The 22,829-nt window shown below is 62.6% G+C and overlaps 1 protein-coding gene across 4 annotated transcripts in view; it reads right to left on the bottom strand.

The window, feature by feature from the left end:
• INPP5A (inositol polyphosphate-5-phosphatase A) overlaps nt 1-22,829 on the bottom strand; it is a 182,643-nt gene that overhangs the window by 6,887 nt on the left and 152,927 nt on the right. For 2 of the 4 annotated variants that reach the window (XM_029245171.1, XM_029245170.1), the window contains exons 10-12: nt 13,239-13,334; nt 13,069-13,143; nt 7,342-7,415 (exon numbers count right to left, since the gene is read on the bottom strand). In XM_029245171.1, the coding sequence (XP_029101004.1) occupies nt 7,342-7,415; nt 13,069-13,143; nt 13,239-13,334 (245 nt within the window). The other 2 variants (XM_029245172.1, XM_029245173.1) reach the window with 2 other exon arrangements.

Genomic DNA, 22,829 nt, shown 5'->3' with positions numbered 1-22,829 from the left:
CCCGAGAGGGGGGCCCGCCCAGGCCACTCCGAGGATGGCCCAGCGCTGCCTGCCGGGGCTGCCAATGATTAATGCTCGCTGCACACGCGGACTTATCTGAAAGCAAACGCTGCGCAGGGCGGGGACGCGGGACGAGCTGCCGGCCTGGCCCCGCGTGGTGGGGAGTGACGCCACAACGAATGGCCCTGCGATAAAGCTAACAATCGCCCACCTGTCCGCCCAGCCCCTCGGGCTCCTTCCCGCAGGATGCAGGATGTGGGCAAGCGGCCCCCTTGCCAGGGCACTGCCAACAAGGCTCGGCCTGCATCTGAGCAGCGGGCAGGCGGGTGGTGTCACCAGGGCCCGAGGCCAGCAGCCAGGCCGCGGAGGCACAAAGGCCCACTGTGTCGGCCGCCCGACTCCGCAGGGCCAGCCGCTGTGCGCGAGAGACGCGGGCTCAGGAGGACCGTGAGGGTGGAGGGGGCGGGGGCCCCTGAACCTGGCAAGACAGGCCCAGTTCTCACCGAAGTGGGAGGCGGAGAATTGGGGGTGCTGGGGGAGACCCTCCTGGGCTTCTCGCTCGGGGAGAACGTGAGTGTTCCCAAGTCATGGCCCTGCTGAGGGCAGACGGGCCCGCGCGGCCAGCAAATTGGCAGACCGTCCACCCGTGCATGGCAGCCCCGGAGGCCGGCAGGCAGTGGCCGCGCAGGAACTCAGTTTCCAAACACCTGAGACTCCTGGGAAAGAAAAGGAGGCGGAAGGAAGCTGCACCTGAACTGGGCAATAACATTCACACTGCCGTGGGGAGGAGGGGCCCATGGTCAGAGCCATAGAGCTGACCCGGCTCTGTGGACACAGGTGCCCGCAGCATCCCCGTGGGGTGACCGGCGGCTTCCCTTCGCCCCTCAGCGCTTGCCCCCGTGCCTCGGTGTGGGCCGTGTCCACCCGGGGCTCGGTGACCAGCTGGACAAACTTCCTGGCTCCCTTCCCAAGAACAGGCCGGGCACACAGCAGGGAGCTCAGCCTTTTTGTCCAATTGTCACCATCTTATATTTATTGTTACAGACAGGAATCTATAGATGGTCCAAAGTTGAATTATGGCCCAAAAAGAAGTCTGAAAAGTGCCTCCAAATCTTTAATATAAAAATAACTGTATCCACTGGAGAGAGACAGCCTCCTCTGGCCAGAGCCGTGTGATATATTTTATCCCTGTGTTGTGTACATTTTTGCCGTGTGGTATATCTCATCCCTGTGTTGTGTATATGTTTATCTTTTTCCAAAGCTCTCGCTGGGTCTTTTTCTGTAATTTATTTGCCCAGTAAAAACCTTTTTCCCACCGTGGAGCATTTTTGTCCGTCCTTGGGAAGGTGTGACTTTTCTCCGGCGAGGTATGTACTCTGACTGTGCGTCTGTCCACCTCCCTGGTCAGCTTCACTCTGAGGCACACGTGTCACGCAGGGCCACAAGCGCAGGGGCCGCAGCAGCCCTCCACCCCCCGGCGGCTCCCGCGCCACAGACAGCAGCGCCCGGCCCCCTGGTTCCCGCTGCTCCCAGGCCCGCAGGGAGCAGCGGTCTGGCCGCTTCAGCAGCCGACATCTATCCGCTAAAGGCGGCGTTTTGGTTACTTCCAGGTTTGGGGAGTTCTCGGCCGTGACGTGTGGACCCCCAGGGGCCCCGAGACCCTGTCAGGGGCTGGAAGGTAAGCTCTATGTTTGCGATTACACGGAGATGCTCCTTGCTGTTGTCACGGTGTTGGGGGCGGTCCCCTCCTCAGCCCCACCCAGGCAAAGCCACGCGAATGCTTCCTTGATTGAATCTCAGGTCTGGGAGACACAGTTTAGGAGTCAGTGGGATGAGAGGGGAGCGTGTGGGGCACATCCCGCCACCTCTGGGAATTCTCGAGCCTCAGTGATGGGAGGCTTCCTGCGGCGGGGGCGGTTCTGAGGGCGCAGGTGGGCAGCAGCGCTCCACAGGGTCTTGGGTCCAAGGCAGGGCTGCGTGCAGGGCCGCGGGAGGATTCCACACCACGGGAAGCCTGCTGCCACCACATTAGTGGAAAAGGCAGCTAAGCCATCTCATCTTCATACTTTGATCTCTTTATTTTAAAACCAACGACAGTAACTCAGAAAAACACTCTACGTTAGAAACTCCCTGCTGGATGCACAGGGCAGGCTTTGGTGGTCACCTCTGGGGCGTCCCAAAGCACTGCCACTCACGCCGGGCCATCCTGGGGAGAGGAAAGGGGGGCTCCCGCGATCGGCCCAAATCCGGGTTGAGAGTGGGAGCCGCAAGCGGACGCTGGGCCGGAGAGCAGGGAGGGTGGACAGGATGACAACGCAGGACACGGAAAGCTGACTGTCGCCTTGTCCACTGCAAACAACCAGCCTCGAGGCCAGTCACACAGACAGACCAGGTGGGCATGGCTCATGCCAGCGGCTCTGCATCCCCTCGAGGCCGGTCACACAGACAGACCAGGTGGGCACAGCTCATGCCAGCACCAGCATCACACTCTTTGCCCACCAGTTATTCTGAGCACGAACTTAAAGCCTTTTACATCACCAGCACGTGGAAATACCACGTGGCCTTAAAGGCCTTCATTTGGCCTGGTCCCGACTGCCGTCCCTGGCCACTTGGGGTTGGCGGGCATCATCTGGAGCGCGGGGTGGGCCCCGGAGGGTCTCTGTGGCGGGCACCCCATGCGCCCACTAGCCTGGCCTGGCCGCGCTCCCTGCCTCTACCCCACCCCGCCGGTCACTTCGTGGTTGTCCCTCACGAAGGTGCAAAACTGTCCCTGAGGCTGAGAAGAACGAGAATTGAAGGCTCTACAAACGCCTGAAATATTAGCACCTCTTCCAGCAAAGTGACACACAGCATTGAGTTACGATCCATTAGGAGCGGAGTTCTGTTAGCCCGTGGAGAACAGTCACGAACGCCTCTGCTCAAGAAACTCGCCCCCGCCCCCCTCGCTCTCCTTAGGAGACCTGTCTGCTCGAGCATCTCTGAGGACTGTCCCGGGTATGCGATTAGCCACAGCCTGGAGCCACGGGGGCCCCGGTGGCCTCCACTCCAGGCTCTGCACTGACCCCGCCCCCAGCCCGTGGCCCCCAGCAGCTGAGAGCTCGCCTCCACCAGAACGGGGAACAGGACTCCACAGCCAGTTTGCGGTGAGTCCACTGCTTGGGTAACAAAGGCAAAAGGCGCAGAAAGGTTCTGAAAACCAGGCGCGACGGCCAGAGGATGCCGCTCAGGACACCCTGCTCCCGTGGCACTGCCCGTTGGCACCAGGGATGCCCATGGCTCTTGCTAATTCCCTGGCTGACAAGCTGGAGCAAACAGGCCTCACAGAGAGGAAAGCTGGGTGAGGACAGGCACGACGGCCTGGGGTGCCCACTACCCCTTGAACGGACACTGCCCACACCCCCCGTCCCCCGCCCCCAGGAGGGGCCAGAGTCCGGCAGCCAGTGAAGCACAGACCGTCCCCACAAACGCCCAGAGCCACGTGCGAGGGCCCATGGCCTCGGAGCCCACGCGCCTCTGTCCCGACCGCCTGGCCCACGTGGGAGGGAAGGGCCGTTTTCACAGAACAGAGTCGTGAGGATGACACGGGCCTCGGGAGCGTGGGAAGGGGCTGGCGTGGCCCTTCTCTGTGACTGAGGGGCTGCCACATGCACACCCCGCCCTGCCCGAGGCCACGCAGACAAACGCAGACGTGGTGTCCCTCACTGACCAGCACGGCTTCCGGAAAGGTCCCAACGGGCTCAGCCACACCAGAAGAAACAGAAGCGGGAGGTTCCGCCTTTCCACCTCAAAGAGGGCAGCGTGGTGGAGCCTGGACGCAGGACGGCCCTGTGGGCAGGACGTGCAGCTGGCGGGCACCCCCGCAGACTCCTGCCTCCTTCCAGGGCGCCTCCCCTGCCCACCTGCCCCTGCCTGCCCCTCCCCGCGCAGGACCAGGGCAGCCCGGGCGCCAGGCTCCTCAGTGGCTCCCACCCCTCAGCTCGGAGAGAAGCGATAGACGGACGGTCTGCAAGGAAACACTCCAGGCCAGAAGCCCCCAACAGCTTCCAAGAGCAGGAGATGGCCCTAGGCTAGCAGCTGTGCACAGAGGATTGCATGCCCCAGAAACACTCCCACCCGGGCAGGCACTGCACACACCCAGGAAGCACACGTGCATACACGTATACACACGAGTTTTGCACCACATGCGCGAACTGCACACAAGCTCATGCACACACCATGCACATGCACACACCCCCATGTAAATACCCATGTACGTGCAAACACCTATTCGCTCATATGTGCACATACCATGTACATGTGCAAACACGGCTCATGCACACACATACCCACACCTATGCAATGCACACCTGTACACAGCCATGTACTTGCACGCACGCACACCCCCCCCCACAAATAGGCCCATGCGTACACACACCGTGCACATGTGCATACACAACCCACCCCCACCCCAAGACATACTGCACACACCCATGCACATACACCCACATACCACACGTCTGCACATACAACCATGTATGCGTACAACTGCATGCACACGTGTACACCCACACCATGTACGTACACTCCAACGTGTGCACACCCATATCTGTGCACATGTGGATACTATACGCACACATGCAAACCCATGCACTGCACAAACACACGCAATCAGTCTATAATCCGATCGCATACATCCTGCACACACACCCACACAGGTACACACACGTGCACATACTATGCATGCACCCACACCCATGCGGTGCCACATCCACATGTGCCTACACAGTGTGCACAGGAGCTCATACTCCTGCACACACACACACACACACACACACACACATACACAGCACGCCTGAGATCACTTATTTTCCGGCACAGTCAGAGACCACATCTGGGTACCAAACCACACAGCCACCGTTTCTAACCAAGTCCCTCCTGCTGTCCCGCTTCTGCTTCCGCTGACATTGTCCCATGTCTGGAACAGCCCTCCAGACCCCACGTGGCAACCCAGGGGGGCTGTGAGCTGTACCCGATGGTCACAAACATGCTTTTAAAATGCAACAGAGCCAAGGGAGGGGATGGGTGTGACCCAGGCACCAGACGAGGGGGAAGATGGGCAGTGCGGGAGGGGAATGATGATCCCGGAAGCGGGGCGGGGGGGGTGACTTGGACAGTGCGGGGAGATGACCTGGGCAGTGGGGGAGGGATGGATGAGCCGGGCAGTGGCCGGAAAGGCCTCAGGACCCTTTGGTGGGTCTTGCACCACTGGCTGTGACAGGGCTGACAGGCTAGGTATATTTCCTACTGTGAGCTGGACCCCCAGCTTTGGGAGCTGATGACTCAGTCTGTAAACCACGATTTTTCCCACCTCAGAAGACTTCGAATGCTACTTCCCAGTTAAAGGGAGAAAACCCAGCCCCTAAACTGATGGTCCTCCCAGTGCCTCCGGCGGCCTGCCCCACCCAGGCCACCTTCCTCGGGTGGCAGCCGCCACCTCCAGGAGGATGGGGGCCTCTGCTGTGACGGGCTTGCGGGGGGCACCCGCGGCCCAGGACACCGACCCTACAGCACGGGCACATTCCTAATGCACCTGCGAAGTCACAGGACGTCCACAGGTTCCCAGACGAGGGCGGGACCTCTCGGGGTCATTCTCCTGCCACACGAGTCCATCAAACACCGAGGCAGGTGTGCCCCAGACTGAGCGCAGGTGCCTTTGAGGTGCCCGCAGCCCCAGGTACCCTGACGAACCCCAGGCCCTCCCTGGAGTTCCTCCGGCTTGGCACCAGAGCATGCCCACCCCCACCTACCACTGGGATCTCAGAGGCCGGGGCTACGGCCGCCTTCCGGGGGGACGGCCCTTGCTTCCTGGAGACCGCCAGCCAGGGCCTGGCTGGACCACGCAGCCCTGTCCCTCCTGACTCTGGACGTGCCAGTCTCTCTGCTGCCTAGGGGTGGGGGCTCGTCCCTCGGCCACCTGAGCACGGACCACGAGGTCCTGTGGCCGGTCCTGCCTGCATCTTCTGCACCTTGCACCTGGGTGACCTTCAAGGCTGCGGCCTTTGGGAGACGCTCGAGGGGCTGACGCCAGCTCAGGGCACACGTGTCCACAGGGCTATGCCTTTGGCGGCCCCAGGCCCCCTCCCTCCTGGCCGGCTCCACAGCCCTGAGAGAGGCGCTGGACCCCGGTCAAGCGGGAGGGATGCTCCAGATCCCGGCACTACCCTCAGGAGGCGCGGGCTGAACAAGTCTCTCAGGACGTCTTTAGACTTTAGCTGCACCTGGGAGCACGGTTCACCTCGCGCACGTGATGTGTACGTTTAAAGTAGCGTCAGAGACTGAGGGCAACGTGGTGGTCAGCACCTGGACGGCATTGCTGAGGGCCGCCCTTCTGATCCTGAAATGCTGAGTCACGAGTTCACGGGTGTTGGAGCCGCTGCTGGGGGCCCACCAGGCACCCCAAGGGCCCAGGTCCCTGCCTCTCTGGCCCCTGAACCTCGCACCGCTGGTCTGGGCGCCGACCCTGAGCTGCGAGCGCCCGGCCGCCTTGGCCAGAGCCTGGACCCGTAGCGAGTCCCATGTCCAGTGGATGGTGGGGGGCCCTTCAAGCCTGCACACGTTTGACCACTGGAGTGTCCCAGGAAGCAGGGGGTGACCTTCAGAGGGAGCCTGAGAGGACCTGGCCCACCAGCGCGTTCTGATGCCAACCGTTCCTCTGACGTGGATCTGACGCGTTTACTGCCAGGCCCGACGCAGACGAGGGGGGGCCAGGCGGCGCTCTCGGCCCCACTTGCTCACCAGGTCCCGTCTACCTGAGAAAGCTTCCCTGAACCTGCCCAAGGCCTATTTTCTCCCAAGTGATAAGAATTCGTACTTGGAATCTATGAAAGGAGAGAGATGGGTGGGAGAAGCCCGTGATGGGGCATCCGTGTCTTTCCAGACGGGCCCGCGGGCCGAGCGCCCACCCGGTGTCCTGGCCACTTCGTAATCGTCTCTCTCCCCCCACCCTGGCCCTCTGCAGCCCCGGGCTGGTCGGGAGGGAACGCACTGTTATTGCTGCAGATTTCAAGACTCTGTGAACACCAGAGCAAAACCCAGCAAAAGCTTACATACCCGAGAAAGACAAACACGGACAAACCAAACCAAAACCCACGCCACAACGGTTCCAGAAAGATCCAGAACATAGAGCTGCCTGTGTGGGTCCCTCGTAGGCTAATCTGAGAGGCCATGTTGGGAGAAAGGAGCGAACAGACCCCTGCTGTGCTCAGTGGGGGGTGGGGGAGGGGGAAGAGGCACAGGTGGGCACAGACAGACACACGGACAGGAGGACAGTTACCTGCTGGCCCAGCGAGCGGCGGTCCTTACCTGGGAGGGAACGAGATGTCCAGTTCATATAGTCTGTCCTTAAAGACAGACAGCTCTTTGTCAAATTCTAAGAGCTGAAGAAAAGAAACAGAAAAAAATATAGGGTCACTTTGGTTTGCCTCCCAGGGGGCACCAAGAAGCCCTGGGGGAGGGTCTGTCTGCAGCAGGGACCTGCAGCTTCCGGGAAACAGGTGTTGCTCCAGCACCTGCCCTGCACATCACCCGGGCCGCGTGCAGGCCCCCCGAGGGCAGGCCCCCCGGGCGTGTGGCCGGAGGGACCCGGGGCACCCTGCAGGCCCTTCTGTGAGAGGCCTGCTCCGGACTCAGCCCCGCTGCCGCCGGCGCTGGACCCACACTACCTGTGCTGATTGGCCACGCAGTGCAGCCGCCGTGGGCGCTGGCGTCGCCTCCGAGGTGCCCTCAGGCAGTGTCCAGCAGGGGGGACGCCATTTTGCCCAAACTAAGTCCAAAGAGTAAGAGCACTGACCTCACACAGGAAGATAAAAAACAAGACCTGGCCCTGAGGGACCCTTCAGAGCCACACCCCACGGGGCACCGTGCCCCCAGGAGGGAAGGGCACTGGCAGTGTCTGGCCTCCATGGCCACGCACACCCTGGGGACGCGGTCATCACTCACGTCCCCTGCAGCTGTGCGGGAGCCCGAAGCCACACCCGTCCTCTCCCCCTCTGCTACCTCATCCATCACTCCCAGAGCGTGCAGTTAGCGGGGCTGCGCACACAGCAATTACCGGGCGCCAGGCTGCTACCTAAGCCACCTGCACGTGGCCCGGGACCACTTCAGACACAGCTGCCTGATTTCAGTCTCACACAGGTTCCTGCAGCATCCTGGACACCTGGAGATGGGGGCACAAAGAGCCTCGGACCCTGCCTGGCGAGGCTTGGATACTGGACCCCACAGGTGACACTTGTGAGCCCATATCTGCTGCGAAGAAGCGCCCACGGCAAACCTCACCCCACTCAGCACCCCCTGGCGGCCATGCCAGGGGCCCTAGGGGTGCAGGGCCAGGAGAGGGGATGCAGGATGGGGAGGGGCACGGGGTGGGGGAAGGGTTTGGGGATGGGGGAGGGGAGGCACAGGGCGGGAGCTGTGGGTGCGGGAGGGGAAGGGCGGGGGGGGCATGGGGGGGTGGCCGAGCCCCTCAGCTTCCCGGCCCCAGTGGCCCCTGCCTCTGCATCAAGGAGAAACACACCCCACTTCCAGGGAGCAGCCCAGGCCAAACAGCTTCTGGAAGGCTGCAGAGTTAGCGCCTCAGGGGTGCCGGGGATGGAGGAGAACTGTGTGTGTGTGTGGGTGGGGGGGGGGGGGAAGCATGAGCGTGAGGCCTGGACCAGTCCCGTGCTTACACGTGTTTGCACGCACGTGGGCCTAGAGATGCCCTCGCATCACACTCGCAGGTACACACACCCCCGCGGAGGCCAGCTCCAAGCGTGAATTCCTGGCCTTCGCAGGTCAGACGGGAAGACAGCCGTGATGCTCCGTGGCGGCTGCAGGCAGGCGCGACCGCCAGGAAAGGTGCATCCACGGCACCCCTGACGACCGGCCACCGAGCCCGATGCTGGCGGCGGCCTCCTCCCCACAGAGGACTCGGTCCAGCACCTGGGAACCTGCAGGCGGTGAGCGGCCCGAGCCTCACCCACCGAGTGCTGCCAAGCCTTTCAGCTTCTCCCAAATTTAACTCAGACTCTTGAGAGAAGAAAAGGAACATCCTGGACAGTAAGTCTGCGAGGCGTCCTGGACAGTAAGTCCGCGAGGCGTCCCGACGGGCTTGCCGCCCCGTCCTGTGAGCGACGGGCACACGCGTGTCCGCAGAGCCCCGCATGCTCGCTCAGTGCCGCTGCTCCGGCCCCGCCGCGGGGCCTCCCGCCGATCCCTCGGTCGGCGGCGGCTGTCGCTCCCACAAGGCCCGCTGCCCGCGTCCTTCCTGTGGGGCCCTGGCGCTCGGGCTGCTCTCCGTCTTCGCGTTTGGCGTTCGGCTCAGGACTTGCCGAGCTCCTGAGGACCAGGCCCTCCGGCCCCGCCTTGAGCCTCCAGGCGCTGCCTCCCAGCGACCTGCGAGGTCTGCGCCGCGCTGGGGTCTCAGCTCCGCCGTCCGGCTGCGTCCGTCCTGACGCTTAACTCACCTGTGGAGACTTCCACCTCCATGACTGCTGCTAGCACTTCTCATACCTTTTAATCTGCTTTTTTCAGGGTATGGTATTTGTTTATGTCTCTGATGCTTTCACGTTTTCAATACCTTTAAATCTCATCTTATAATTTTTATCAAGTATTCAGTTATCTGATGTCTGTGGACTCTCTCTACGGTGGAGTGCTTCCTACACGCTTTGTACCCGGGGCTGTGTTTTGTTCCTGCTGCCCCACGGCTCCCACGGCTCCACGCCGAGTCCACGGGAACGATGGGGGATGGAGCCACGGCTGCTGCCACAGGAGGCCAGCGTGAGGTGTTTCTGATTAGAAATGACAGTGCATTTCTGTTGAAGGGGTAATCTGTATCTCTCTGAGATTTTTCTCAAAGTGGTAACCAATTTCACATGTATCTTTAACATTCCTCTGGATTACAAAGTGAAAAACAGAGTCGGGCGTGTGTAGACAATGATTAAGCGGAGGCTGATCGTACGTATCTGTCAGGCGCTGTCCCGGCTGCACACATTCCTCTGTTACTGCAGAGACGCCGCGCTGATAAAGGGAAAGAGGCCGGAAAATCGATGCGCCCTGAGCTGGAGCAGTTGCTACACACCCAGAAAACATCTCTATCCAACAGGCCGAGCGCGGTGAAAACTCACGCGCCCTGCCCTGGGACAGCCGCAGAAAATTTAATCTCTCCAAATCCTCACCAGGGCACTCCATCCTGCAGCCCTGACAGCCACACTTATAATTAATTATACAATTTCGATGGGAATATCGACTAAACAAAGCTATAAATCATAGAAAAAGTCAATAGGCATGGACACATTCAATCATGTCCTGGCCAATGATTACTACTCTTAAACTACAATAATTATTTTCAGAGCCAGCTTGAATTAAATTTCTGTCAGATGGGAGCAAGGCTGGTGGTTGATCAAGGATGCGATGGATTTGGGGGCCGAGGCCGGAGCAGCACATCCATCCTGCTGTGGGCGTCTCGCGTGAAGGTGAGATGTCCTCTGAGGGCTCCGCAGGCCATGCATCGTCCCCCAGGGCGCTCTGGACACCCGCCTCCCAAGTGGGACTGACACGCCGAGCTGCCAGGGCAGTTACCGCGGAGCCTCGGCCCTGCACCACGGGGACGCACGAGGCCACCCCCTTCCCCGGAGATTCCTGACCCGACAGGCGGGACCACGGGCCTTCCAGACCCACGTGTAGACCTCGTCTCTGCTTCGACTCCACTGCGTCTTCTCATCTGAGTCAGCCTCAAACTTCTCCCAGATATTCAAACTAACTTTGCTCCACCTTAAAGGAGCACAATTTCACATGGTGAATAAATACAAAACTAGAACTTACGTCTAACGGTGACATCTGTAGTTTCCAGGGTGGTGACACATTCTCTAAGTGCTAACTGAGGGCAGCAGGGACTCTGGACCCACTGTGACATCCCTGTGCCCCACCCCCACCCCCGCCCCGCATACCTGCCTCAGGACCCTGTTTCTCCCTCACACGGTGGACCTTCCTTCTCGCCAGTGTCCTGGCTCCTTCCAGAACGTTCTGGCCCCCTGGCCACCCCAGCGCCACTCTCTGTGTCCACCGTTCCCCTCCCAGGGCGTCTCCGCTTTCTGCTCGCCCTGGTAACCACACTGTCCCTGGCTTCAAGGGGCCGTCTCTGTGCTAGGGGCCATCAAAGCCCACCCCGCCCGCCCTACTCCAAGCTCAGAGGGTCGCACGGCTGCCCAGGGAGCGGACGGCACCCCGAGCCTCCTGGGCACCTCACCCCACACAGGCACACTGAACGCGTCGTGTCCCCAAACCTGCCCCACGTGTTCCGGGCCTGGGAAGTCACAGGACGGCAGCCAGACACGGCCGCGCCCTACAGAGCCTCCCGTCCAGCCCAGTAGGGCCGCAGCTGAGCCGTGAGTGCCGTGTGCTGAGCCCAGGCGCTGCGGGACACAGCAGGAGCCCACCTCACCGGGACCCGAGGCCCCCTGCGCAGCCGAGCTGGGAACTGGCCGCGGGGACGCGGGGACGCAGCACGACAGGCAGGGGGAAGTGCGTGAGGCGGCTCGGAGCATCCGCGGGGGCAGAGGTGCCCCCCGTGCGGCTGCAGGAGGGGTGGGGGGTCAGCACAGAGGCCCCGGGCGTGAGCCGCGCCTCAGAGGAGAGGTCAGGGTCCCGGGCTTTACCCGACGGTGGTGGGAGGTGGCCAAGGCCCAAAGCTGGGCCTGACTGGGTGGGCGTGTGACCAGGCCCGGGCGGGCTCCAGGCTGGGGGTGGACAGAGGGGCAGGGGTCGGGAAGGAGGCAGGGGGGGCGACGGCCGGGGGCGGCAGACTCAGACGTGTGGCGAGTTCAGGCCTAGGAGCCGCCGGACGTGCAAGGCGAGGGAGGCCCGGAGGGGGACGAGGGCTTCCGGGGAGGACAGGAAGGTAGGGCGGGTTCACGGGCTGGCAGAGTCTGCTGGACATCTGGAGAGCCCCTCTCCACTTAGACGTGAGCCCTCTTCTGAGCACCTGGCATGAGAGCTAGGGGCCCTCCCACACAGAGGCACGGAGCCCCCAGCCGGGCCAGTGCGAGTGCTTGGAGGGGCCTGAGGTAGACGCGAGACAGAGGCATCGTCCAGAGCTGGAAACTCAAGACCCAACGGGTGACCAGGCCACTCAGGGGCGCCCAGGGCACAAGAGCTGAGCTGCGGGCAGAGGGGGACCAGGGAGCTGACCCATGAGGGGTGTGGTCCCAGGGGGGACGCTTCAGAGGCAGGCCCTGAAATCCAAGCACCATCCCTGCCTGGCCTTTGGGATAAAGACGTCCCTGAGGGGTGACAATGGTCTTGGTGGCAAGCAGGTGAGGTGGGGTGAACCGGGAACTGAAAACGGGGACAATGGTACAGACGGCCCCTTACCAGGGTGGGAAGACCAGAAAGGCCCCCAGGAGGCGGGAGGGCGGAGGCACAGGTGCACACCTGGGCGTGCGGTGAGGCTCCCACAGGTGTCCCAACCGCCCTCAGGCGCCGATGCGTCAAAAGTAGGCCCAACTGGCACACAAGAAGTAAAGGGCACCGCAGGTGCAGGGCCCCCTCGGCTCTCCCGCTGCAGGGGCCGTGCCCGCCGGGTGGTCTGAACTGCAGGCGTCTGCTCACACATATCAATACTTCCTTCTGCACACACACACACGCACACGTGTGTTCGCAGCCACAGAGATGCCCCCGCAAATTTGCACGGTGGTTCTCTTCTTTCCAAAGGAAGCCCAGGCCTCTGTGGGCCGGCCCTGAACCAGGGGTTCCACACCCAAAGCTCCTAGCCCTCTGCCTCTCACCGGGGAGGACCCCAGTGTTGAGAGCCACACTGGCCGGCACAGGCAGCGAGGCGGGTGGCCACAGCCCAGCCGGCGGCAGGACGCGCCCCCAGGAAGGGCCCAGTGGAGAAGTGACGGGAGGGTGAGGGTTCAGGAGCCGACCCAAAGGCTGTGACGGCACTGGGAAGCATGGTCCCGGGAAAGCGGGGGCGTTGGGAGGGGCCGGGGGCCAGCGCCACCGCACAGCAGCTGCCGGGGGACCAGCCACACGTCAGATGCCAGAGCTCACCGCGGTGCCGTTGTCGTCCCGGAAAACCTCCTGGTTGAAGTAGTCAAAGAGCTTCTTCTCGAGCTGGAGCATCACCTGCCAAGGGAAGGGCCGTCAGAGCAGGCGGGGCCCCACCTCTCCCGCTGAGGGGCCCACAGGACACGGCACCCACCGCACCTACAGGTGCTCACCTTCCGGTCGTTGTCCGACTCTCGGAATATCAGCTTCACGACTTCGTTGGTGTCGGCGGCCCGGACGGTCTGCATCGTGGCCTTTGTGCAGAGAGTCTGGGAAAGACACGGAAGGAGCTCAGTCCCCGGAGACATGCCAGCCCGCTGCCCGCCTCCACCGCTCCCCGAACTCAGCTCAGGGGCTCACACCTCCCGTGGAGGGACCCGCGGCTCCAGACACGCGGGGCCGCACACCCGGCCCTCTGCCCGCCGCCCTAGGCTGCCCCGAGGACCAGGGACCCAGGGGGCCTGTGGAGGCTCCGCAGGGAACAGTCTGACTGGCGGTCCTCCACAGCCACAGCGGGAGGGACAGTGAAGGGCAGCCAGACAGGCCCCGAGGGCAGCACGGGGGACACAGAGGCCACGCCGGGGGCCCTGCGCAGGGACGCCCACCAGCTGCGGCGGGGGCAGACGGAAGGGCACGGGTGACAGGCTGACTGCAGATAGGCTGAAAACTCTATTAAATCCAGCCTCCTTTAGAAAATCCTTCCTGTCCCAACCTGGGTGTGGGGCGAGGAAAGGCAGCAGGATGGGGGTTAAACAGGGTCGCTCCCCAGTCAGGACGAGGCTGGAGGCTGGCGCAGAGGCCGCGAGGCCTGGTGCAGTTAGGGGCACCGCAGGCCCGCGCTGACCACACCAACACCGCAGAGACGAAGTGCAGCTCTAAACGGGCTGAGAGACACCCCAGGTGTACGGCAAGTGCCGGCGAGGATGTGCGGAGACCAGGCCCCGCACACCTCCCTTCGGGAAAGTCCATCCACGCGGAGTCCAGAAAGGACAGAGCAGGGGCCGCGGGGGCCAGGTGGGGTGAGAAGGTCACAGCTGGATTTCAGTTCGTGTGTAAGTTATACCTCGATAGGGCTGTTTTGGAAAAAGCACTAGGTGATTTTTATTAAAAAAAGAAAGAAAGACCACCGCAACTGAACTAATGTTGACTTAAAAAAAAACCTCTTTGTCTAAGGAGCCCTCGTGAGGTCACTTCACCGCGGAGCCGCGGGGCTCAGAGGCCGCGGGGCTCAGAGGCTCGAAGCAGCCAGCTTTGCGGGAGATCCTCCAGCAACAGGCCCCAGGGCCCGGGGAGGCCGGGAAGCCGGAAGCCGATCCCCCTTGGGCCGCGCGCTCCAGGACAGGCATTGACATTCAGAGCACAGACAGCTACTCAGGTCAAGCCCCCCACAGTGGCTTCTGGACTCATGTGTCACAAATCAGTCTGGCCTCCTTCAAACGGCCGGATTAGAACAAGCGCCTGGACCATCCGGCCCAGCGCGGCCACCCTGCCCAGCCCCCGGCGAGGAGGTCACCCCATCCAGATGCTAATGCGCTTAAGTGGCTTAAGCACAGTGAATGGGGAGGGCTCGGCAGGCAGACGGCATTGTAGCCTCTCGGACGCGATTCAGGAAATTCATGGTCTTCTCCCAAAGGCATCTGCTGGAAACTTTTTAAAAAATTGCTTTATCTCTCGCCACTTCAGACGGGCTCCCAGAGGATAAACATCTGACCGGCCCAGCCCTGGCAGGGGCCTCGGCGAGCCTCGGGCCTCTCTCCCACACCCGCCAGGCCTCCTCCCGGGCGGGCCTTTCAATCGCAGTCGTGACCACTCATGCAGAAAGCCCTGGGCCAGGGCCTTTCCGGCTCGCCTACTTACAGGAAGGCATTTTCCTCTTTTGAAAGGAGAAAACAATTTCCCAAATGTTATTCTTAAAGAGCCGTGTAAGATTTATTTCACCATCAGCAGTGGCAGGACGGGCACAGGAGAGGCGGCCCAGCACTGTCCTACTGGCACCCGGAGCCCCTGGTTTTTCGCTTGGAATTTAGGGGCACAGGCTGCTGGGGCGGCGCCCACAGGACCCCACGCCGGTGTCAGCCCAGAAGCGCAGTGTGCCGCGTTTTCTGCGAGTCCCGCAGTCTTACAGCCACTGAATCCGCACAACCCCCTGGGGCTCAGGGCGCCTGTGCAGCTGACCCCGCTCCTCCCAGAGCTGCCCCCCCTTTGCCCCCATCCCGCCGTCACAAACGCTCCCCACCAGGGTCCAAATTCTATGCAGACAGAGCCCCTGGGGTCCCCACAGGCAAGCCCACGAATGCGGCCTTACAGAACCCACTCTGCTCTCTGCCAGACTGGCGCGGGGGTGGGGGGACAGCCAGCCCAGTACCCGAGGACAGGCCCTGGGATCAGGCAGGAGCTGGTCAGGAACATTCGAGTCTCAGAAGCCTGACCTGGGGGATACGGCGGGTTTCAGAGTCTGGGTCACGACGCGCCTTCTGGAAAGTTTGGGCGGTAAGTTTCCGTCTGTGGAGGTCAGAGGCACACCGGTCGTTTTCTCATTGTAATTGCTAAGCTTCTAAATGGTAAATAAAAGCCATAAGGCTCTCTTCTGTGCATCCACTTTGAGAGGTAGTAGGTATTAAAAAAAAGCATCTCAGTTGCGTTTACTGATGGCTCGCCAAGGCTTCAGACACAGTTACTGTGATTCCAGAGACCCGGCTTCTGTCTGGACCCAGCACGCTGGGCCCGGAGGAAGGGGATCCCCCAGGAGCCCCAGCTGACACACACCCCAAGTTTCCAAAGGACCTAGCGTAGGCCGGGCCAGTGGGCACCTGTGGTCGGCGTCCAGGACGTGCAGTGTATACAGGGGGGCACGCCTGGGGCTGGGTGTCGGGGTAACTAGAGAGATGGTGACCGTGTAACGGAGCTAATGGAGCCGGGTTCCAGGTGGAGGGCCCTGGTGGGGCAAAGGCCGGGGTGGCAGCGTGAGAGGTAGAGACAGGGCCTGAGGGGGGCTGGGGGCAGGCAGGGAATGGCCGGCGGGCCACACGGTGTGGAGGAGAGCTGAGGGGACACAGCCTGTCTTACAGAGCTCCCAGGCGGCCAGGACAGAAATTCAGGGCATGCCCCATCGTCACAGGCCTGCCCAGCGGCCCAGCGGGTTTGTTCTCTCCTCACAGGCAAAAGGAGAATCAGAACACACTTCCATTCTACCTATTTTCTCCACCTGCGAAAACATAGGAAGCAATGCAGGTATTGGAAGCATAGTTCGAATGAACACGAATAGCTGGTCTTGCTTCTGTCTGCAAAGCCCGGTGTGGCCTGGGGACTGCGTCTGGGTCTCTCTCCACCGGAGTCGGGAGTCCCGACGTGTGAGCGTGCAGGGGTCTCTGAGGGACCCTGAAGAAGCCCACTGGCCCACAGCCCGAGTGTGGGCCCTGCCCTGCGGGTTCTAGGCCCCGCGGAGGGTGCGGGCGCGGGGAGGGGTCAGCAGGCGCTGGGGCTCGCCCCCCAGGGTGCTCCCTGCCAGCCTGGCACGCGGCGCCCTCCCCTCGTGCCCCGCAGGACGCTCGGGCCTGCAGACGAGGGGCCGGGCTCAGGGGGACGCCTCCCGCCCCAACGACACCTCGTTCCCGAGTTATTCTGGCGGTTGTTTACGAGTCTGACACAGACTGGGTGTTGGTGGAGGCACGGACTCCCTTCCGGCAGCCAGCCCCCCAGGTCCCTGAGAGCCACAGGCACCCCCCGTTCTCAGCGACGGGCCTCACGCCCTGGCTTCTAGGAGGCTCCGAGGAGTGCCAGGGTCCCCGGGACGGCTGGGCATAGACAGGTGACCGGGAGTCCAAGCTGCGGAACGTGGGGGGCAGCAGGGGACGTGCGTGCAGTTCATCCCTGTGGCCTCCTGCCCCCTGCTGCTCTGGTTCCCCACACACACCTGCACCCGGGGAAGGGGGCTCGTCAGGGCCTGAGCTCAGAAGCGGTGAGCGGGGTCACTGTCTGGCGTGCCGTCACTCATGGGGCTGCACAGAGGGTGGGGCAGGTTTAACCCTGATTTCAGGCAGCAAGGAAAACCGGTGTGGCCAGATGACTGCGGCCGTCTCAGGTACAGGCAGTGGCCGACCCCGTGCGTCTCTCCTCAGAGCCCTCTGCGCTCTTCCCCTCCACGTGGGGAGCAGGGAGGTTCAAACAAAATCAAAACGAACCACCAAGCCACTCTGGCAACCAAATTTAGACACTACCAGCAGATACTGGAAATGTTCTGGCTCATTCTGAGTAAGAGGACAGCACTCCTCTTTTTATTGAAATGCAGACCCCCTGCAGGACGGAACGCGGAGCCCCCATTTCTGCCTGGGCCCCCAGGAGAAGCTCACGCCATGGAACGGGCCCCCAGAAACAGGGACCAGCGGGACCAAGGGTGTCCAGCCCCCTGGAGGTCCAGCATTCTCTCGGCGACACCCACCTGCCGGTGACAAGGCCGCTTCCAGTCAAGGGCGTGGGTGGCGAGCCGGCACCTACACGGGGTCCCCCGTCCCCTGCTCAGACCTTGGGGGCTGGATTAACCTTTTTTTCCATCAAGTGGAAAATATAACAGCCTTGAAATGAAAAATAACCCAAAGAGCGGCTTCCTGAAGTTGTGGAGCCCCCAGCCGCCCCCCCCCAGCCCTGCAGGGTCCACCCTGTCCCCGTGGTGGCATCCCGCTGCCTGGGGCCTGGCTTCCAGCATCTCTATATGGACGCGGGCCCTCTGGAAGGACAGCCAGCAGCCTCCAATGTGAGGCCCGCTGCACACTGCGTCCCACCAGACTGGACACAGCTTCTGCGCCGCTGGGGTCCTTCCCGAGTGAGGACGGGGCGGGAACTCCACCTGCCCCGTCACAGAGCTACATGTTCCCGAAAACACAGGGAGCTGGTAGCGCCCTCACCTCCCCCTCCCCTGACCACGTCAGGGACCCAGCTCGGCCATCCGCGCCTGGGCAGTGGGTCACCGCTGGGGAGGGTGAGCTGGCCGCCCTGTTTTAGCCTTGGACGAGGCTCCTTCTGGCCCCAAGGGAGACAAATGAGCCGGTCTGGACGGAAGCGCTGGTTCTGCAGCGAAGGGCCGGGCCGGCCTGCTCGACACCATTACTGTGCGGAGGGGCCAGGGGGAGGGCGGGAGGCTGGCGGGTGGGCTCCATGCCCGGCCCTTGGCGTGCGACCCCGCTCCGGAGCTTTCATCCCCTGACAACTTCACGCAGGAAAACACGCGGACCCTCTGATAGCGTGAAATCGGAAACAAAGCCGGGGCACAAAGAGGCCGACCGGCCGTGGCCACCGGTTCTCTCTTCAGCCACAAACATGCGCGTATGACCGACCCCTGAGAAGCTGAAAGGAAAAGCACGTAAAAGAAACATGTCCTCAAGGGCTTTCAACACAGCCCGGACGTGGCGTGCCCCTGGGTGAGGATGCTCGGCGGGGCCGCCGGCCTGGCCTCTGGCATCTCAGGGGAGACGCGGGGGAGCCCTGGCCCCGCCCGGCCCCTCGAGGACCCTCCACCCACCGACATCCGTGGCCTCATCTCCTGCGCAATGTCAAAAGGACAGTGACCCTGCTCTGGAGACCCCGCGTGAGGGGGTGGCTGGCTGCTCTGAGCTGCGTTTCAGACGCAGGGCGTGAGGCCAGAAAGGCCCAGACCTCCGACGGGGGTGGGGCGCTGTGGGGAGCCCAGCCTCCACTCGCCACGGCCCGGGGATGGGCGGTGGCCCCGCACTCTGGCCACTCCCGTGGGGCTTGGCTCTGGGTCCACCTGCGGGAAGCAGAAGCGGGAACAGAGCAGTGCTTCATCAGCTGTGTCTGCAGCCCCGGTGCCGGCCCCTCCCGGGAGCAGGGGCCGGAGACGCCCCGCCCACCTGCAGCCACCCACGGCTGGCCTTGAGCCCGGCTTCCCACCGGCCCGCGCGCTCAGCTCCTGTTCCTCTGCCCAGAGGGGTCCGCGCTCCGGGAGCGGAAGCCGTCGGGGAGCTGGAACAGGGTGAGCTCCTGGTTCCAGCAAGCCGCAGCCACAAGCAGCTTCTCCTTCCTGCGGGGGCGGCCATCTCCTCCCCAGGCACTCGGACACCCTCGCCGTCTCTGTGCTGTGCGTCCAGCAGGAACCAGGCCGAGGCCAGCAATTTGCACCCGAGGAGCTCGGCATGGAGCTGCCGCCCCAGCTGGGCTGCAGGGCCCTGAGTCCTTGGGGTCCCCCCCGAATATCACAGAGACGTCAGAGAAACCGGGCCTCGGCATGCACACCCTTCACTGAAAACCAGCCAACCAAGGGCGTCAGGGAGAAGCTCACCCCGTCCCACGGCTGTTCTCGTCATCAAGTTCACCCCGTCCCACGGCTGCTCTTGTCATCCTGGTACTTCTGGTTAAATTCTAGCCATAAAAATGTCTACAAATAAACAGGCGCACAATAAACGTTCCGTCTGCATCCTCCTGCAGCACGGGCCACAGAGAGGAAGAGAAGGGTTTCTAAACGACGGCGTGCAAAGAAAGACCTGAGTCCTTTACATAGGCTTTCTTTAGAACAAGTTGATGGAAAACCATTACCTTTTACATTTAGAGTTTTTTCAAATGACTGGAAAACAGATCCCACTCTAGAGGGTAAACGTGACCTTTTCTGTGATGACTCTCCCCGTGACACTGGACGTTAACCCGGGTCTGCCTCCTGCTGTGCTGCACCCCCTTAACCCCACACCTGCCTCAGCTCTGGAAGGAGAACGGGGTCTCCAGGACCCACAGTGCTGCGGTCCCGACCCGGGCTGCCCAGATCCACCTCTTGGAATCGAGGGGTTAAAGGCTGCCTCTGGCACCTCACTCACAAGTCAGCGTGTGGGAGGTGTGGGTCCAACGCTGGGTCACTGTGAGGTGGGTACGGAGAATCAGCCAGCCAGCCCCGTGCCCTGGATACCCACCCACCCGCCAGGAACAGGAGAGAAGCACCATCCGTCCCAGGGATGGGCCAGTCCTTGGTCACCAGCGTCTACAGATGTCATTTCAGTCCTAAAGGTGTCCAGGGAGCAGAGAAGAAGGGACGCGGAGTCAGCGGCTTCAGAACCTGCCTCGGTCACAGGTAACTCATGCCTCCGCAGGAAAGTGCTCAGAAAAAGTCTTCACGAACCCTCTGACCATCCCCTTCAGGGCAGACACATGCCACGGCCTGAAAAGTAGGCGCTGGGCAGACAGATAGAAATGCGTCTCGGAGCCGCCCACACCGCCTGCGGCCGGGTGAGCAGGTCCCAGGGTACACGCTGCCGTGGGAGCCCCCGGGGGACAGCCGGGGCCACTGAGCCTGCGACAGGAACAGCACCTCCCAGTGCACGGACATGTGGTCCAACGAGCTCCAGCCTAAGCTTCAGCCTCCTTCCCTATCACACATGCACACACACACACACACACACACACACATCTTCTGGAGAGCAAGAACCCTGGTTTACCTGGCCCGTGCTCAGCTCCAGGGCCCCTCCAGTGGTGGCCAGGCCGGCCCGAGGCCCAGGAGGTCACCGTGCTCTAGGGGGAAGGTCTGCGGCCAGGTGCCAGGCCGTGACGGCTGTCCCTGGGTGTCGGGGGGCGGGGAGCTCGTGTAGTTAAGACGAGGCCACTGGGCAGCGTCTTGCCTCTCAGCTGCACCAAGTGGGGCCCAGAGCAGGCACCCGCGAGAGCCATGAAGAGACACGCGCACCTGCTGCCTCGGCCGCAGGAGGGGCCTGGCAGGGACCCTGCCCTCGGGGGAGCTCAGCAGAGTGCTAACTTCCTCGGTTTTCAGGGTCCCAGTGGCCTGCCTGACACAGAGGACCGTGCTGGGTGCGCGCCGAGGACCTGAGGCCGAGCAGGGGCGGTGGCCGTGTCGGGCTTTCACCGGGAAGCACCGTGGGGAGGCCGTCCTGCATCGGGCGGGAGCGACCCTGAACACCCCCCATTCCGTTTACTCTGACTTCCCCAAGGAAGACCCTTCTGGAGAAGCGCAGCTTTTCAGAGGTTTTCCTGGCAAACCCCAGCCCCCGGGAGGAGGGACATCCTTGATGGCCGAGAGCACATGGACTCCGAGCGCCTGAAGGCGCAGACGGGGGGGCGGGAGCGGGCAGGCGCGGGAGGGCGGCAGGCGCTGCCCGGGGTCCGTGAGAGGCGCTGCTGTGAGGCCGTGTCAGCGTCAGAGGCGCCTTCGTCCTTTTTGTTCTGTACCATCAGCTGTTCGCGAGAACAACCACTGCCATAAAGACCCTTTCATCTCCTCCCCAAGACGCCCCGCCAGCTCCCGACCCGCTGACGGAGGGGCGACAGCGCCCGCCCGCGGCCGGCTGCGCAAACCAGGGGAGCTTGACTGATTTTTCTAGAAGGAAGCAGCGCGGGCTCCTTCTAGGCTCGTGTCCAGCAGGACGGGACTGCCGCTCGGGGGTCGCCCTGCCCGCAGGGGATCCGGCCGGGGGACCTGCCACGCTCCTGGTCTGGCCTCTTGAGAACGTCCCCGGCCTTCCACAGACACACCAGCGCTCAGACCTGCCGGGCAGTGGGGGACAAGGGGCAGGGGGGAGAGCAGGACCCCTTGTCACCTCCTTCTGTCTCCCCGGGACAGACTCCCTGCCCCTGTCCCCTGCCTGCCTCTGTTTGCAGAAAAACTTTAGCCTCCTAGGCCTTCCCTGAGTTCCAAAGAATAACTTGAATCAGAGAAGTGAGAAAATGCAGAAACAGGCTGGGGACAGTTCACAGGACCTTACGAAGGGCCAGCACAGGTAACGACCAGGTGCGATGCCCCCTCCTGGCTGAGTGGGAACCCACCCTCGCCAGGTCGCATGTGCAGCCAGAGGGCAGGGGGCTGGGTGGCAGAAATGCCCGTGGTCTGGGGCAGGGGCTCAGGCCGCCGGGCAGCCTGCAGAGTCTCCCTGGCCGCACTGTGGTGCGGGGCGGGCTGTGCGGTGCCCCTGGTCCTCTTCCAAGGCGGGCGTGGATAGTGCTGCGACCCCGGCTGTTGGGGCACCGCCTGGGCTCCCACCCCCCGCCCTGCCCCTGCCCCGCGAACATGAGCGTAGGGACGGCTGCTTCCTCCAAGAAGCCAGGGTCCTCACAGGCCCTGCTGGCACCTGAACCTGTACCTGTCAGCAACCGGCAACCGGTTTTTCAAAACAGCCGCCAGCCTCCAAAAACGCATCCATCGCCACGGCTGTCAGCGGTGACGGACGGCAGGAGGGTGCGGCCGGGGCGTGCGGAGATGGGAGCGCCTGGCACCGCTGTCACCCTTTGTCACTGGCCAGCTGAGCACCCAGCTGCCAGCTGCCACTGCGCCAGGCATGAAACATACTCTGAGCAATCCCGCCTGCGGAGCTGAGTGGGAGGCTGCATTGTTAATTAGTGCGGGATGCACAGCCCATTAGACGGCGCATGGTCATAGTGTTTGTCATTTCTCTGTTTTAATTACGGCTTAAGAGGTGCCAAGTTTGATCACAGGATCATCTTTTCAGTTCTGCTAGGCAAGCATGTTTGTATTAATTTGCATCTGAAACGCGAAGCTCTCATTCCGGGGGTGGGAGGGGCAGCCGTTCACTTTGCACAAAGCACTTCTTTCCGACGCTGGTGCCAGCAAGATGCCCGCGACCCCTTGCTGCAGAGGACCGGTGGGTCTCCAACTTGCCCTGGAGCCCCTCGCCGACTTGTCCTTCCAGGAGCCCCTGCCCGCTGCAGCTTCTTTCTCCCTGCAGGTCAGGATGCTCATGTTTCCGGAAGGACCTGACTCCCCTCTGGGAGCTTCCAGGAGCTTGGCGGGGTGAGCACCA

This window comes from Monodon monoceros, unplaced genomic scaffold, assembly GCF_005190385.1.
Source record: "Monodon monoceros isolate NGI ecotype Baffin Bay Population unplaced genomic scaffold, NGI_Narwhal_1 Super_Scaffold_4, whole genome shotgun sequence".
NCBI classification, from domain to species: domain Eukaryota; kingdom Metazoa; phylum Chordata; class Mammalia; order Artiodactyla; family Monodontidae; genus Monodon; species Monodon monoceros.
The sequence above is the reverse complement of the archived record's forward strand: the minus strand, read 5'-3'. Positions and strand labels throughout refer to the sequence as shown.